Source organism: Pomacea canaliculata, linkage group LG14 (genome assembly GCF_003073045.1).
Source record: "Pomacea canaliculata isolate SZHN2017 linkage group LG14, ASM307304v1, whole genome shotgun sequence".
In the NCBI taxonomy this organism is placed as follows: domain Eukaryota; kingdom Metazoa; phylum Mollusca; class Gastropoda; order Architaenioglossa; family Ampullariidae; genus Pomacea; species Pomacea canaliculata.
The window spans coordinates 12,402,060-12,418,297 of NC_037603.1; the positions used below are offsets into that span (position 1 = coordinate 12,402,060).

The 16,238-nt window shown below is 43.9% G+C and overlaps 1 protein-coding gene across 1 annotated transcript; it reads left to right on the plus strand.

Annotated features, from left to right (window-relative positions):
• Nucleotides 1–12,131: 12,131 nt before the first annotated feature.
• On the plus strand, nt 12,132–16,221 carry LOC112555465. Its single transcript, XM_025223888.1, has 4 exons — nt 12,132–12,980; nt 13,364–13,476; nt 13,766–13,862; nt 14,264–16,221. Exons 1-4 carry the CDS (start codon nt 12,509–12,511, stop codon nt 14,536–14,538), a joined length of 957 nt encoding a protein of 318 aa, XP_025079673.1. The 5' UTR covers nt 12,132–12,508; the 3' UTR covers nt 14,539–16,221.
• Nucleotides 16,222–16,238: the final 17 nt, after the last annotated feature.

Consider the following 16,238-nt stretch of genomic DNA (forward strand, 5'->3'; position numbering starts at 1 on the left):
ATCTGCACGACGGTGTGATATTAGAGGGCAAAGGTCAACAGACAGGTATGTGAGGGTGGAAGATGCAGGTGAGCAAAAGCTGGTGGGTGGTATGTACAGCAAAGGTAATTACCTAGCAGGAAGAATATAAAGAAATTATGAATAAGGACAGACAAGTTGTGAGAAACATAAAAAAAAAGAATGGACGATGAAGGAAGGTATAAAAGTTTCTATAAATGTGAGGTGTAAAGGTTGCTGACACCTGATCGCAACATCTTCGACATTTTGTCTTGGTGACACATTTCTGTACATTCATTATGATTCTTGATTTGTTCAGATCATGATTCTGTTTTTTTTTTTTTTATCTGTTCCAGATTTTTACAGAGTGGGTCCCTCGTTCCTTCCCTCCCTCCTTGGTCTGCAGCAGAATTCCACAGAATGATAACGGTTGTTGGTGTGAAAGTTCTCTAGTGGGGTAACGGTGCAGGTCGCCGACTGGCATCCTCCCAGACCAAAGCTTCGCCTCGTGGAGAGAGCAGCAGGAATAAATGACAGTAGAAAGAGAGTTTCTGAAACACGGTGATAACATCCTCACCTGAGGAGTAAACACAGGAGACGCAGGTAAATTACATCCCGCGGAGACCGAGACCATTTCTCGCTTGAAAGCTCGACTGAGGAGGCGGCTAAATACAGGAAAGATAGCGGCGATAACAGATGAACCAGCATCCAAAGACAACCTATTCGTCAACTCACGCGCGTGTCGTCACCTTTGACCCCTGACACAACTGTCAGTTGTTGCCAATACTAAAACAACAACTCGGATATTATCGGATCCTCAAAGCAATCATCAACCATATTGTCGGTGATGAACCTAACACGGACGAATAAAATAAATATAAAAGTTAAAATAGAAAAATATTGAGAGACATGAACAGACAGACAAACAGAAAAATAAAGAAAAATGAAAAACGGAGAAAGATGTCAAGGATGAGAGTTACAAACTCCTGTGCAGTGGAAGGCAGGTAGATAAGAAGGAGGGCAGGGAGGGAGGAGACAGTGGAACTAGAAGGTAGTTTCACCTGACACGCCATGAGATAATAAACTGTAAGTGCTCCAGAGTTCAGGTAAGCACGAAGGAGGACCAAAGGAGTGCAAAATGAATACATAAAAGCGTTTCTCCTCTTGCGTCTGGGAAGAACTATTACTCCAGCCTCTTAAAATATTCCGGCATAATTATGTAACCCCGCTTTGATCTTTCTTCTACAGTTCGAAATAATTTTTGCTTGAAGTTTTCCCTCATTAACGAGGGCGGCGGTAGTTGCTCATTAACCATGGATTATTTGCTGCACATTCCTGAGATTCTGAATTTATTCAACCTTCGTTGAACTTTAATGGAGATAACAGACAGTGGAAATAATGCATGCTGGAGACGATTACCCGAGGACAAACATTTCGTTCAGGACAGAAAAATATACGCCAGCAGGTCACGTGACCACGTTAGGGCCACGTGTCGGGCACGAGGGCCCATCATCTCTGGAAGCTTTCCTTCATTTTTTTTTTTTTGGTGTGCCATCGACGAGAGGTGATGTCAGTGTAGGTTTGTTCTAGTGTGCCACTCTCCTTTTTCTAGCGGTCACACAGTTGTTGTGACATGAACTCCTCCGGTGTAAGAGAGGGAACGTTCCAGAGGATGTGGATGTGGGTTTGCTGCGGTCTACATCCATCCTGGCTGCCAGAATAGGTGCAGGATGCAGGTTTTATCAGGGATTGTTGAGGCTTTCTGTCTGCTGAAAATTAATGCCATCAACACTTGCACGAACACACCAACACACTGCCTGAGCATACACACGCACGCACACACGCAGACAGAGAAATAGCGAGAAAAAAGAAGCGAAATGGAAATGGAAAGAGTAAGACAGTGGAAGGGATAAAATGGATGAGTAGATCAGCTGGCACAGTCTTCTGTGTGTTTGTGAAGACATCGTAGAGAGATTGCATCAGACTAAACGATGTCACGTGATCCCTGGCCAGCCATGTCCAGTGTGGTGACGACAGTGAAGACGATAACAGATTTGTCCCGTCCACCTCGGGTCCAGGTAACAGCAGTTTGTTCAAATTCGCCGACACGAGTTGTTACAGGTGTTGATAAGTGGTGGTGGCCAGACGTCCGTCACGGCGCCAGCCCCGTAATCACTGATCCTTGACAGTCACGTGCTCCTCGTTACGTCACACCATTGGTCCCAACAACAAACCTCACGACAAGACCTTTGACCTCCCCAACCACACACAGGTGAGATTGGAGATTCACACCCGGGTGTCTGCGGTCTGTGTCTGGCGGCTGATGCTTTCTCACGGCAGTGACACAAACAAACGACCTGACACTCGGGTGGGAAGCGGTCACAGCCTGCGGTCACGTGTCGAAAGGAAGCACGGATAGACGTTGACATCTCCAACTACAGCAAAGAACGGACAAACTAAATCACTCGACAAACAAAGCTCAAAGTAAGCAGCATCCAACAGAATATTCACAGGTATATACTAATAGACCAGCGACTGGGGTGCGAGCTAACTCTCCACACACCATGTCCGTCTCCCTCAGGTTTGCGACAGACATCAGTCCTCACAGGGGCACACTTGGAAAAAAAACATTAAAAGGCAGAGAGAGAGAGAGAAAGAGAGACTGACAGCTAGGTAATCAAAGAAAAGATACAGAGATTATCGGGGTGGGGAGGGAGATTATGCACGTGACCCGGCTACCAAGGGAGAGAACGCACGCGCAACACATTTTTTCTCATATTAAACAAAATAAATCAGCAAAACACTGGAACACCACTTGCATAAACCCGACTTTAGGACCGGCGTGACTAGGACCTGTGGTCGGGAGTCCTCCTCCCTCCAACAGCCCGGGGCCACCGTTAAACGGTCAAACATGACATTTATGTGGGTGGCTCCACTGCTAGCAACACGCCGTTGGCCCGCGCCGATACGGGTGGGAAGAAAGCGCTAGGAGAAAACTGAGCAGCAGTGCCAGGTTTTATGAGATGGGGTAGATTCCCACCCCTGCCTGCCCGCTACCTGGATAGGGTGGGAGGATAAGGAAAGGTGTCGGGAGGGTGCGGTAAGCTAACTCTCGGCGGCGGCGTCTCGCACACCCTATGAAAGTTCGGCCTCGGCGGGTGGATCAACGCCGACCTGTTATTTTATTTTATTTTTCTTGGTCGTCCTGGTAACGTCTACATTACAGGCCATTACGGCGGAGGTGATGGTACAGGCTGAACCACGTGATCTGTCGGTAAGGTCATAAAGGTGAGGAGGAGGTTATTATACGGAATATTTACGGTAGTGTAGTCTTGTCACCACCGTAGCCACAGCCAGGTTCGAATCTCATCTCGGGACACTGTATGTGACACTTTTTCGCAGTTTCGGAGTTTTTTCGGGTATTCCAGCTTCCTCCCCATCTCTCTCCCTTCATCTAATGAACTTTGACCACCGGAACTAACAACGACGAAAACTACGATAACAATACAACACACATTCCACAAGACTAAATTCATTCCTTCACATCTCATTCTTCTGCTCTTTGGCGTTCCCGAGATCATGACTGTCACACTTCGATCTTTTCTTTCTTGGATGATAAAGAGGGCTGTTGTTTGTAACTTCTTGGGACCCTAGAGCCCCTGTACCCTAAGGGATGTCTTAGTCCAAATACCTGTGTTGTGTTTTCTTAATATATACAACGGTCAACAAATGTTTGGAATAAATCAACATCAGGGTTGAGGAGAGGATGAAGATATACGAAAAGTGAGATATGAGAGAGGAGAAAGATATGACATGAGTGGATATGAGAGAAGAGAGACTGAGATCCGGGAGAGATGACAGAGAAGGAAGATATAAAGGAGGGGTATGAAAAATACCCGAAGGGCTTGAACTTGGGAAAGGGCCTGAAAACAAGATTGTGCTGCAGGCCTCGAGAAGGTTTTTTTTATCTGTTGGTGGGTCACCCTCGAGCTTTCCTCTGCAAGTATCTGTTGCCCCCACCTTTCCCTCATTGTGGGTACCCCGCGAAAATAGCTCGGGTGTGTGAAGACCGCGGATAGCTACATAGCTACGGTGTGTGAAGACCGCGGAGAGGCAGTTCCTGCTCTCGGTGGTGTAGACCGACTGGTTACAGTCAAACAAACACAGCTTCTGAGCATCTCGACAAACTTTTGTTCTGCCGCTTGACCTTCCCATCAAAAGGCCTCGGCATACAACCAGACCTGTCCCTCGCACACAACCCCGCGCCTCTCTCTTTGATGTTTGCTACCGGAAGTCCATAATGATGGCGGCTCTAAGAAAACAACAGGAAGACAGAACACAAGACTGCATTGAATTTAGCAAAGATTTTGATTGGCTTGTTTCCGCAGCAATATTGCTTTGTTGTCTTACTTTCAGAGTGAAGAGTACCTCCTGTCAATTTTTTAAAAAATCTTTATCATTCTCCGAAAAAATTGCGATGCTTGAAAGGTCAAAGGTTGCCGACTCTGTAAGAAGACTAAAATAAACAAATACAGATTCCATGTTAGGATTAAGTAAATTTCTTACTGGTGGATAAGAAAAGGAACACAATCACTCTTTGAGAGATGTGGGAGGGTGCAGGTCGTAGTTCTGATGACCGACTAACACGTTCAACAATGTCTTTTCTCCAAGATCTGAATAAACACTCTTCTCCCGTTATCAAAATATCAAAGGTCGGCCACAGACACGTGAGTAGTGTTCATTGTCATGGCTAGGTTGTGGCCCACACCATATGTTAATTAGTTTCTGTGGACAAAGGGACAAACTGCGTTTACCTACTCGTTACAGGTTAACGAGCCTTTTCCATTCAAAGAAACTAATTTCTTGATGTCTGATGTTAATGAACCCTCCATCTCATTTATTGACATCAATTAATGATTAACTAGCTCTTGCCATATCTACTGTATAGGACTACACTGTAGCAAAGTTACTTGTCAAAAGCCGATTTTATTTAATTATTAATATTTATTTATTGTTGTGTGCATTGCCCACCATTTACTCGGAGAAAAAGTCGAGTTTTGACAATTAAATAAATTTAAAACCTGCTTTCAAAAGCAGCCAGTTGGTGCGCACATGCAGTTCGCCACACCTCACAGATGAGACAAGGGACGAGCTTCTTGCCTCCTAGAGGTTTCAGACGATGAGCCCGGGTACCAGTGGGCAGACGATTTGGAGTAAAACTTCGTGACCTCTGACCCCGCGGAGAGCTGTTACCGGCAGGCACGTGGGTAGACTTCACACGCCCGCCACAGTCAGGGTGGCTCCGATGGCCAGCTCATGTTGCCACCCGCCCAACTCTTCCATTTTATGGCTGTCGACCGGTGTCAGCAGACTTTAGTCGGATTTCAACATGGCGGGGCTGTGGGGGTCCGCCTGCCCCTGGATAACAGCGCCCACCTTTTGTCTCCAGAATAAAATCTCACCTCCCCGTCGATATGGAGGGGTGTGGTTAGTAAGTTGCTGACACCCCTTTTAAGACTACCTGGTGGTCAGCTTTACTCGTGCGTAAAGGTAACAATTCTCACCTGGTCAGGTAACGACAGTCACGCGCTGGTGACGTACCCGCTGCAGGTAGCAAAAGTGTCAATGCGTTTGCTAGTGTGAGATAGAAAATGTGTGTGTGTGTGTGTGTGTGTGTGTGTGTGTGTTTACCTATAATAAAGACAGTTTACCCACTAGTCTACATGTCGGTTTGACGAGTGACGCCAACAGTACATCACCTGGAAATATTCAAATCAAATCAAATTCCAAACATAACTGATGGGCTGCTTACCACCTGTTTGCAGTTGAGTTTCTCCTGATACTTCTCGTCCATCTATCATCCCTGTCTCATCGTGTGAAACCCCTCTGGGGGAAAGCACTTTCATGCGAAACCAACCAGCCAGCCGGCAAGTTCACACTGGTGTCAGTGTTACTTCCATCGCTCTAACCATCTGACCATCTATCTAATCATCTATCGGGCTGTCCAAGCGTATGTACACACTTGCAAAGAACTTTTTTTTTTATTGGAATGAAGGTTATAATTTTTACAAGTAGATAAGAATTTATCTCTCTCTCTCTGTTTCACACAGACCCAAGTGATCAAACAGAATAAGAAGAAGAGCGCAAAATACGAAGACCAAGAGAAAGACGAATAGCCACAAAAAATACAAGAGAAAGAGGAAAAGAGAGAGAGAAAGGAAAAAAGAGAGAAATAAAAGAGAGAAAGGCCTTTATAGGAATAGCAAGATTTGCACTCTCGATCTACAGGGGTGTGGGGTGGGGAGCAGGATGCTACTGTCTCTCAGAACAAATTCGGAAGTTTGTGGTCTTGGATCGGATAATGGCTGACTGCTCTCATACTCGAAAAATTTCAGGCGAAATCCTTTCATCTGTGGTGTCGTCTGACGACGTGTTTCCAAGGAGCAGATCCCAGGTGAGACCCCAGGTGAGACCCCAGGTAAGCAGGTTCGCAGCGGCAGGAGCAAGGGCACAGCACTCGATGCTCTCGACTTTAGTTGTCGAACGTGAAACGAAGAATGACAGGCCATGTGTCAGGCCGCTCAACTCGGGGCATTCGTTCCACTGAGCATCATGAAACATTTCTGAAATGATTGCGAGTTTAAACAGACAAAAATCGCGCTGGAAAGGTAATCTCGACATCAGCCTCAACTACAAACCACAAAACCCTCGCCGATCCCATAGTCGGGAGGGTTACATTTCATTTTTTTCTTCTCTCGCAATACACTTAAATTTTGATCTGTTGTAAGCTAATACTTCATGAAATGTTATTTACCGGTCTTTCAAAACAAGGATGTAAACCTTGTAGTGTAGACCACCAACAGTGCACTGGTCAAGTTGCTCGGCTAATGACAGGACAGGATGTCAAGGTGGGGTCATACATCTCCCCAGGACACCCTGGACTGAACACAAGGCAGCGGGGTAGAAGAGTTTTAGTACCTGCGAACTTCCCTGAGTCGGTCCAAGATCAAAGGATGACCAGCGACACCCCACAGGTAGGAAGAGGAGACAGCCTGGGACTACGAGAGAATCATCACTTTCCGAGTTTGCGTGTTGGTCTCATGTTTGTCTCGACAAAGTCAATACTGCCATTGAACTGGAGTTTTGAAAAAAAAAAGAATAATTATTCACCATTTTAAAGCTCTTGTAAAAATGTCAACCATCAGCAACGCTCTACTTTTTCTTTTTTTTTTCAATTTTCCTCGACAAAGGGAAGTCAATCTGTCCATTATAACAAAAAAGTACTTAGTCGAGGTTCTGTCCCTTTAAGCGCTCCTCTGACAAGCGTTAAGATTTTTACTAAGTGATGTGAGGAGAGGAACAAGAGCAAAGAAGCAGACGATGATGGAAGAGCTGGAGGAATACAAATACACAGACAGACAATCATTCATCGGCCGACGAAAGCGCTCAGTGTGAGCAGAGAAAGTGTATTAATAATTGTAGTCGGTATATAACCGCCCACGCGATGACGGCGATGAAAGCCGTTTTGACTTGAAGCCCATTGCACACCAGTGGATGCAAAACCACAAGCTACCTGTAAACAACAACAATACCTGACTTGTAGGAGGGTTGGGTTTGGGGGGTAAACATCGTTGGTGCTTCAGTGAAAACTCACAAGGAACTAAGATGTCGAAAATAAAGACTCGAGCAGTTTCTGCAGACGAACAATTGTGCAGTTTGTTATCGGAGTGAGTGAAGGATAAGTATATGTGACTGTTAACTGTCACAAACTGTAAATGAAGAGGATTTCTTGGAAGTATCCTGTAAAATGACAGGCCAGGCCTAGGCTCGACATTTTCTTTTAAAGTTTGGTGGTATCCGAGGAATGTGGGGAAGGGCCTGTTGATTTATGTGGGTCTTGTAGCTGCTGGGTGGCGGCGGGTGGGAGCTCTCTACTCCCCCCTCTCCGTGATAATAATTTTTTTATTCCGTTTTCGGAAGGCCATCTGGGCCACATCAACATCAAATATTGCTGGCTACATACATATATATCAATGTTGGGTGGCTGTAGGCGGGTAACTAAGAGTGGGTGTGAGTGTGGGGAATACTGTCTGTGGGTAGGTACACGTGCGGGTGTGACTTTGCAGGTGTATCATCGGGTGTGAGAGCGAGTGTATTATATTTGATCTTTTTATACCATATTACCCGGGGTTTTACATCCACGTAGGTCGGACACACGTGGCTCGTGCTGACGGTCTGATGTCCAACATTCGTTGAACTGCATGTCACCTCCCATGCTCCTCTTTGTTTGCGATGAAACTGCGCATTCGTCACCTTAATCTGAAATTTCACCATCAAATAAACAAATCCGTTTTCTGTCCCCACCACTCCCAATACTAAAAATGACTACTTACTGCATCTTTCTTATTCACAAAAATCCCTGTCAAATTATACATCAACATATTTTAATTTTCGCTCTTCTTAATTTGGTTTTTGTTTTGTAGTAATGTAGTATTTCAATGTCTGTTCCTTAATCAAGGAATATTAACCAAAGATGTCAAAAAAGCACAACTTTTGCTATTCTGTTTCCCTCGTAAATCAAGATTTGACATTTCTCTTAATTTCTTCTTCCTTTCCTATCCTACTTTTACTCCATCCTTCCTTTACCGATCCCCCTCACCCCTTGAGTACTTTCCCACTACGTACTTTCTGTTCCCCTTTCTCTCTCCTTATGACTCACTTCTTTCCCCCATCACCCAATCCCCACCTCAATCCTCCCTACTGCCTGTCACGCGCACGCGCACACAAACACACTCGCTGTTCCTCCCCCACTCACATGTTCCTGAGCCGAGAGGAGTTATTTGGAAGGTGAATATTTTTATATGTAATTTCTTTTCTGGCGGCACAGCCATAAACTAAGAGTGACAGTTATTACACAAGAAGCAGCAGCTGCCATCATATACTACCAAGCGGGCAATAAAGGGAAGATGACAGAGTCTGTTGGGGAGATGGCTTTTGAAGTGGCAGCTCCCACCCGTGCAATTACCCGCCTGACTACCAGCGCCTCCGAAGGGAAGATAATCGCCGCGTCATCTTCGTCTCGGCTGTAACCGCCAGCCACTCCTTCTGAACACGGTGAGCCACTCTGAACACTGTGAGCCACTCTGTCTGAACACTGTGAGCCACTCCTTCTGAACACGGTGAGCCACTCTGAACACTGTGAGCCACTCTGTCTGAACACGGTGAGCCACTCTGAACACGGTGAACCACTCTGTCTGAACACTGAGTGGTATCTGCAGCCCACCAGTCTCTGTCTCTCCAGTCTCGTGTTGACTTAGTTCCTCTTCCGGAACTTGCGAGGGATGTTGAAGGAAATGAGCATTCATCCTGATGGCGCTCGGAGACATCCTCACAGGAAGTCAACTGCCCTGAGTGCTCATCCGATCAGACCAAGAGAGCTTGTTGTTGTCAGTTGGGTTGTTTGTTTTGGTGAGTGTTGATGACGCCAACACTGTAGTTCCTGTTGCAGTAAGTGGTGAGTGCAGTACGAGGAAGACAAACCTTGGGGGTGACCCCAGATCTTGTCCTCGAATGTAACAGTTCTGTTATTGTCTCAGTGAAGGATACAGCTACTCAAATCCTGTAGAACAGTTACATACTCCACACGACTCAAGTGAGAAGTAGACAGTCCTGAATTCACAACTCCATCCTCTTCCTCTCCTTATTTCCCCCCAGTCTCTAATTCAAAACATGACAAAAACCTCTAAATACCGAGTTCTAGCAGCTGACAAACTCCTGGAAATGGCGAGTTGTGGAATATGTCAAATATTAGTAAATATCCATTTTTGATAAAATGACAACACTTGTGTTTCTCCCTTCCATAAACCCATACCCTCGTCGGTCCATTGGTATGGGTCAGTTTGGGAATGTTGAAGGTGTGACACGTCTGTAAACACCAAAGTGGGGGTCAGGAGTCGTGTGGGTCAGCGAAACCGAAATTGCTGTTGCCCAGTCGCCCGTGAAATGGCTAAAAATAGTTTTAGTCAGTGGACCAGTCGGTTTCTGCGTTTTCCCTGTTTCATAATTGGTTGGCCTTTCCTTCGGTTTCATAACTTTTGGTCCTAACCCTGGCAGATTTTGCCGACTTCGGGAAATGTCATCTGAATAATGACGGGTGGCTTGATGAGTGTGGAGGACATAATGTTTAAAACTATGTAGTAGCAGGTTCAGATCGTCAGCTACACCGGGTGTGCTTCGTGTTTATGAGCTTAGCCAGAGGATACCCGAGAAACACGCTGCGACAAGTAGTCACCTGAGTTGTCAAGGGTTACACCCTGGCTCCTTCATCTTTTCGTCCATCTAACAACTGGATGTGACGCTCGCAACACTCGTGTGTACCCCGTCGTTTTCCTAATTTTTCGGTGTTTTTTTTTTTTTTGTTTCCTTTCTTCATTCTCCAACTTTGCACTGTTTCGCAATGTTGTCAACTGAGATATATATATAATAAATCTTATTTCTACAATTATAAGTTATAAGTTAAGCTTTTTTGTAAGGTGTTCCCAGACATCCTTACAGCACACCTGTAAAATATCCGCCAATTAAATCAGATATAAATACATTACTAAAAGTTTTATATGAAATTACCTACACCCACATAATTCGGATCAAGTCAGACTATTAATTTGGCCGCAATATTGTATTTGTTGCGACGATAAACAATAAAAACAATAACACCCAATCAATTGTTAAAGTGACCTATAACAGTATAAATTATTACTTATATTGTAAATATTCTAATAACAGAGACAAAGTTTAAGGCTGAATGGGTTTCTTTTCCATCTACAATTGAAATTAATTTCTCTGGATATAGTTTCCATCTCCCTGTGTAGTTCCTTGTCGTTCCCACTTCCTTAGTTGAATTTTTTTAAACATGCGTTAAAGTGCACACGATGTAAGTCGGTTAACATCCGGGTACACGCCATCTGACACTGATATCCGAGTGTCACACTCAGGCTCGTGCATGTCAGCATGTCCCCACCTTGCTCCCAAATTGGGAAATTCCGGTTTCTATACCAAGTGTACAGTTCTTGATTTGTTATTGTCTTACTGTGTATAGTTCAGTTGTTTCTAGATGCTTCCTAAGGTTCCTTACTAAACTGTGTGGACATTGCACTATAATGAACAATGTCCAGAATACAGACCAAAGCCCTGGGGTCAGGGGATCAAAGACCACCGTGCAGTGCGGCAGGACGCACCTACTGGACGCACAGCGTGACGCACGCTGCTCGCGATGACAGCCAGAGGTCACGTGGTGTGCGAGACATTCAATGGTTGCAGTTTGAACAAGATCCCCCCTGGATCCTCAACTGCACTTCACTCTCTTCCAATCCCAATCCTACCACGAATCCACCACCTGACTTCCGGCGGACCACAGACTTTCTCCGTTTGACACAGCAAGGTGCGACTGTCAACAATCTGTTTATCTGTCTGTCGTATCGTCTACCTGTCTTTAGAGCTGTCCACCTTCCTGTCCCCCTGACCTACCAGCTGGAAGGTTTTCTCTTTTGCTTGATTGTTTGCTTCACTTTAGTAACGGTCTACACCGGTGCAGACAGTTTTTCCAATGACCGAACAAAACTCATATTTGGGGAATTGGTATCTGACTCCATCGAGGGTTGGGGAAGGCAAGGCAGCGAGGGCGAGGTGATAGGTATCGTCCTCAAATAAAGCTGGTCCTGTTCACAGGGCTGGCTTCTTTTCCATAGTTGCTGTCTCGGTGTAAAACACCATCCAACACATTCCCCACATGGTAGCAACCAGTTCACTGGACTGTGAAGGAGTTCAGTACGAAAACCTATTGTCACTCATATCCGTCGTTGTCTCGATATTCCCGAAATGAAACACAGTTGTTGGTTAGTGGCAAAGACGAATGCTCAGCTTTATCCATCCAGTATTCTTTCACTCAACAGTACTATTTCCACCTTCATCTTTCCTCTTTTTTTGTGTGCTTCTAAACACTCTACTGGGTTTGTGCTTAGCGGGGAAATGCTCTATATCAAACAATGTTTATTATTATTGTTGTTGTTATTCTGTACAAAACTTCGGTCTGTATAGACTGCTTCTGTAACTGTCAGAAAGTATATTTTCATGAACAAATGAAGCCAGACAGTCGTCATAGCGGAGATTTTAGGAAAACGAAATTTCCTGCGAGTGCAGAAGGTCCCGGGGTTGTCGAGACCCGGAAGAAAGTTGGAGGCTGGGTGGCGACGACAAAACCCAGAGCGCGCGACGCACAGCTCGTGTCCTGGTCAGTGACGTGCACGGCTGAATAAATCTCTCCCTCGCTTCGCTTGTCACTCACTCTTCCAACGGCTACTGCACCGTCTGGATACTGTCAGTCATCTGCTCCAGTCTTCATCTCGTGTCTGGTTGCCTTCCTTCTGTTGTGCCACACGGAGTGTGTCATTCCAACGATACTAGTGCTGCACATCAAGAAAATCTGACATCGACAATATCATCGTCTTTCTCAAACATGGATAACTTAGATTATTGTCTTGCTTTCCACGAAAAGATGCCTGAGATGCAGAAGCATGGACATATAAAGTTCTTTTCGTTTGGAAAAATTGTCATAAACATGTTAGGCTCGTTCAAAGTCAAAGAAACAAACATTGAGCTCGATGACAAGAGAGAGGTGAACCACGAGGTCACGGTTCTGGGCCTGGATAAAGGACACGTGACGATTCGAGAAAAGTTCAAACTGAACAAAGATCACAGAAATAACAATAACGGAGGCGAGGAGAGCTTTGTCGTCGATCTGAGATCACCTGTCCACGTGGTCCGACGAGGCAACTTCAGCATCAGGGAGGAGTGGCTGCCCATCCCCGTGCAAAAGCCCCCCATGATGGTGCTGCTGAAACCTGACGGAAAGTTCAACCAAAATTATATCTGTGCCTCTGCAAAAGGGTTTCCTGAAATGGCTCCATTGCGGTCAGGTGGTACAGAAGGTGAGCCTTCAACATTCTCCTCATTGTCATTTTATCAGTAAAATTTTAAAGATATAAAATATAATTCCAGCTTCCGGAAGTGCGTGTTAGAAGAAGAAGAAGGTATTAATCTGTGTTCCAAATAAACAAATACACCTACATGCACACATTTTTGTAAACCTCGGTTTATTTAAAAAAATTTGTTGCTGTTGTTCGGGTGTTCCCAATATTAGTGATCATGTTGTTCGAATGGAATTCCATCAGAACTACAAAAATAAAACCACTGTTTCATACCTCACAGTTTAAATACATGAACGGGTTACTGATCCAGTAGTTCTATAAGAATTTAATTCTCATTCTCTCTATCGGAGAATAATAAATAAATTTTCCCTCTTCTATTTCAGAAGCTGTATTCAGGAAGAAAGATTACATCATAGAGAAATATTATGCTTCCACCTTCACAAACATAACACTGAATAAACGGCTAAGTGTCTCTACAAACCTTGAAGTAATGTTTGTAAGTAGTTGCTTTCTTACTAATCATGATTTTTGACTGTTTCAAATACAGTTTTGAGTATTTTTTTTTGTTTCAATGCAGTTTTTACTCTCTTACATGATGTGAGTAGTTATTTTCTTACAAGTATACTTTGATTAATCTGTAAGTACATCTGTCTGTCGTGACTATGGTAAGACACTCACCCTCCTGGGGATGTGTCTACATGTTGGTTTGAGAGTATGTTTGTGTTTGTTAGAGGGAAGAAACGAGGAAAGATCGTACTTATGTTTGTTTGTGTTTGTGACCCCAGGACACTGACTTTGGTGACCCCCAGAAATCCACTGACCCGAGCTTGTTTCTGGTGCCCAACTCCGGGTCAACACAAATCCGCCCTGCTTCAGCCCCAGGTAGGTCCATCATTACTACTTTTACCTGTTTGTGTGCATTCACTTGCCGACAACACGGATTTCTCACTGACAAGAACCGTAACTCGTGTGATACTGCACCACGTGTTGTTGTTACCTCCCTTGATTCGTGCGGGAAGCTCAATGAGTCCAATATTCTGGACAAACCTGTTTATTGCGGGCTGAATTTATTTTATCCATGATGTATGAAATTTTTTTGGTGATGTTCTAGATGAGTCATATCTGCGATGTTCTGGAATTTAGATATCATTTTTAGATGATTTGTTGATAACACAACCCAGTGAAAATACAAACGCGCACACACACACGAACTAAAAAAAAAAAAAAAAAAAATGCATACTTATGTGTGTATATTGATGTAGCCTACCTCCTGATTGTTGCAGAGAAATACCTGAGTCACCAAGGTAACCGAGTGATCATCACTGACGAGGTCTCGTCATTTTCAATCGTGCCTACAAAGGAAATGACGAATGTCACCAACAACGCCGGCCTCCCCCTGGGCAATAACTCCTCTGGACTTCGCCTGGACACAGTGTCGTCCCCCAGTGACGTGGACATAGACTACTACATCACACGGAATGGCGGGTGGCCAAGGAATCGGGTGGTAGAGGCTGTTTCATTAAGACACTCGACACTCACTCGTTCGTGGTCGCAATAAACTCGGGGATCACACTTGTGGGAGGGACAGGGAAGGACCGAGCTATAATTCTGAAGATAGTATGTTGTGAATATTTTGTTTTTATATAGTTTTTTTATTGTTGTGAATTTACCCATGTTTGTGATGCACAAATCACAATTAGCATTTGATTTTTGAAAATGCAACATTGAATGATTTTTGAAAGAGCAGCGTGACTTGTTTATGTGAACATTGAAGACATTGTTTATACCCTGATACAGGAGGAAAAAAATACTCTGAGTGATTTGAAGAGAGAGAGAAAGAGACTTGTATGCACTGAATGTTTACAAATTGTACATTGCTGTGATACCTGAGTTTTGAATCTGATACTGTGAAGCTGTTCATGAATGTGACCCCAGGTGAGTTCACTGTCCTGGACAGTGGGTGGCGACATTGCCGAGTGCTTTTATTGTTTTCTAGTCTTCATGTGATTGTTGGCATCTTGTTTATCGTATATTTTACTAGGTACTGCATTTATTTCTATTTTTTGTCTTTATTCCTAGTCGCATTAATAGCAGATGTCTGGTCTCAAACGTATTTTGCTATACCACTTAAAACAAGTTCACTTTGTTATACTTCTTTTCCCAAATATATTTTGTTATACCCCTTATCCCAAGTGTATTTTGTTATACCACTTATCCCAAGTGTATTTTGCTATACCACTTATCCCAAGTGTATTTTGCTATACCACTTATCCCAAACGAAAGAGTTTCGTGGATATCAGTCCAAATGCTCTTTGCACTGACGGGATCACAGAATGTAATTTTATTTTCGCATTCTTCCAAACCACATTTGAAGCTGAATATTAGCTCAAACAACAGTTAATTAACTACTCATTCACATTGTGTAGTTTGGTCACAGTCGCTGCAATAATATTTATAATTTTCATTTTTTTAATAGCTGACCTCTGGTGTATCTCAGCAATGTTTCATGCCACGAGGTTTATTTCTGTTTCAAGCAAAACAAAACTTCTGAGGAAGTTGGTCTGTCATAACTATTGTTTATCAGATTATTTTACAAACTCTGTCAACATCTGCCTTGCTGTTGAATTTGGCCACGTGGTCGGACCCACAAAAGTCAAGTACAGTCGCTGATGTCCTAAAAGACTGGTCCAGAGAATCTGATGTAGTTCTTGTAAACAGGTAAAGGTGAAGCCCTCACCCAATCCTTTTTCATGAGGTGGGAATGTGAAGAGTGAGTTGGTAGAACCACTCAGATTTTTGTGAGAGTGATGCTTGTCCTCCTTTACCTGAGGAGACTTGCATGGACTTGGACGCCTAGTGTTCTCCCTTCTCTGAGTGTGTGAACATTGTGGGATGGTAGTCAAGCCACACCATTGTCATCACATTACATGTCACTTCCGGTTTATTGGTGGTTTGTTGATTAACCATGATTTGTTGTTGTTGTTGTTGTTGTTGTTGTTGTTGTTGTGCTTGTAAGTGCGTACTTACTGCATTAATTTTTCATGACAACAGAAGCGACATCTTTGATGATTGTGTGTGTTTCCTTTTTTTATTGACTGTTTATGTCACAAAAATGTTTTAATTTAATTTAATCAAGGCCTCATCCTCATCCTCATCCTCATCCTCATCCTCATCCTCATCATCATCTGTTACACTGGTTTTGTACTCAGGAACAATAAATGGAGTGATATTGTTTACCTTACCATGCTTTGGCAAGTT

Coding starts and splice junctions, on each gene's coding strand:
- LOC112555465 (XM_025223888.1), top strand. CDS start 12,509: ATGGATAACTTAGATTATTGTCTTGCTTTCCACGAAAAGATGCCTGAG. Junction 13,477..13,765: donor CAAACCTTGAAGTAATGTTT/GTAAGTAGTTGC, acceptor TTGTGACCCCAG/GACACTGACTTTGGTGACCC. Junction 13,863..14,263: donor CCGCCCTGCTTCAGCCCCAG/GTAGGTCCATCA, acceptor TGATTGTTGCAG/AGAAATACCTGAGTCACCAA.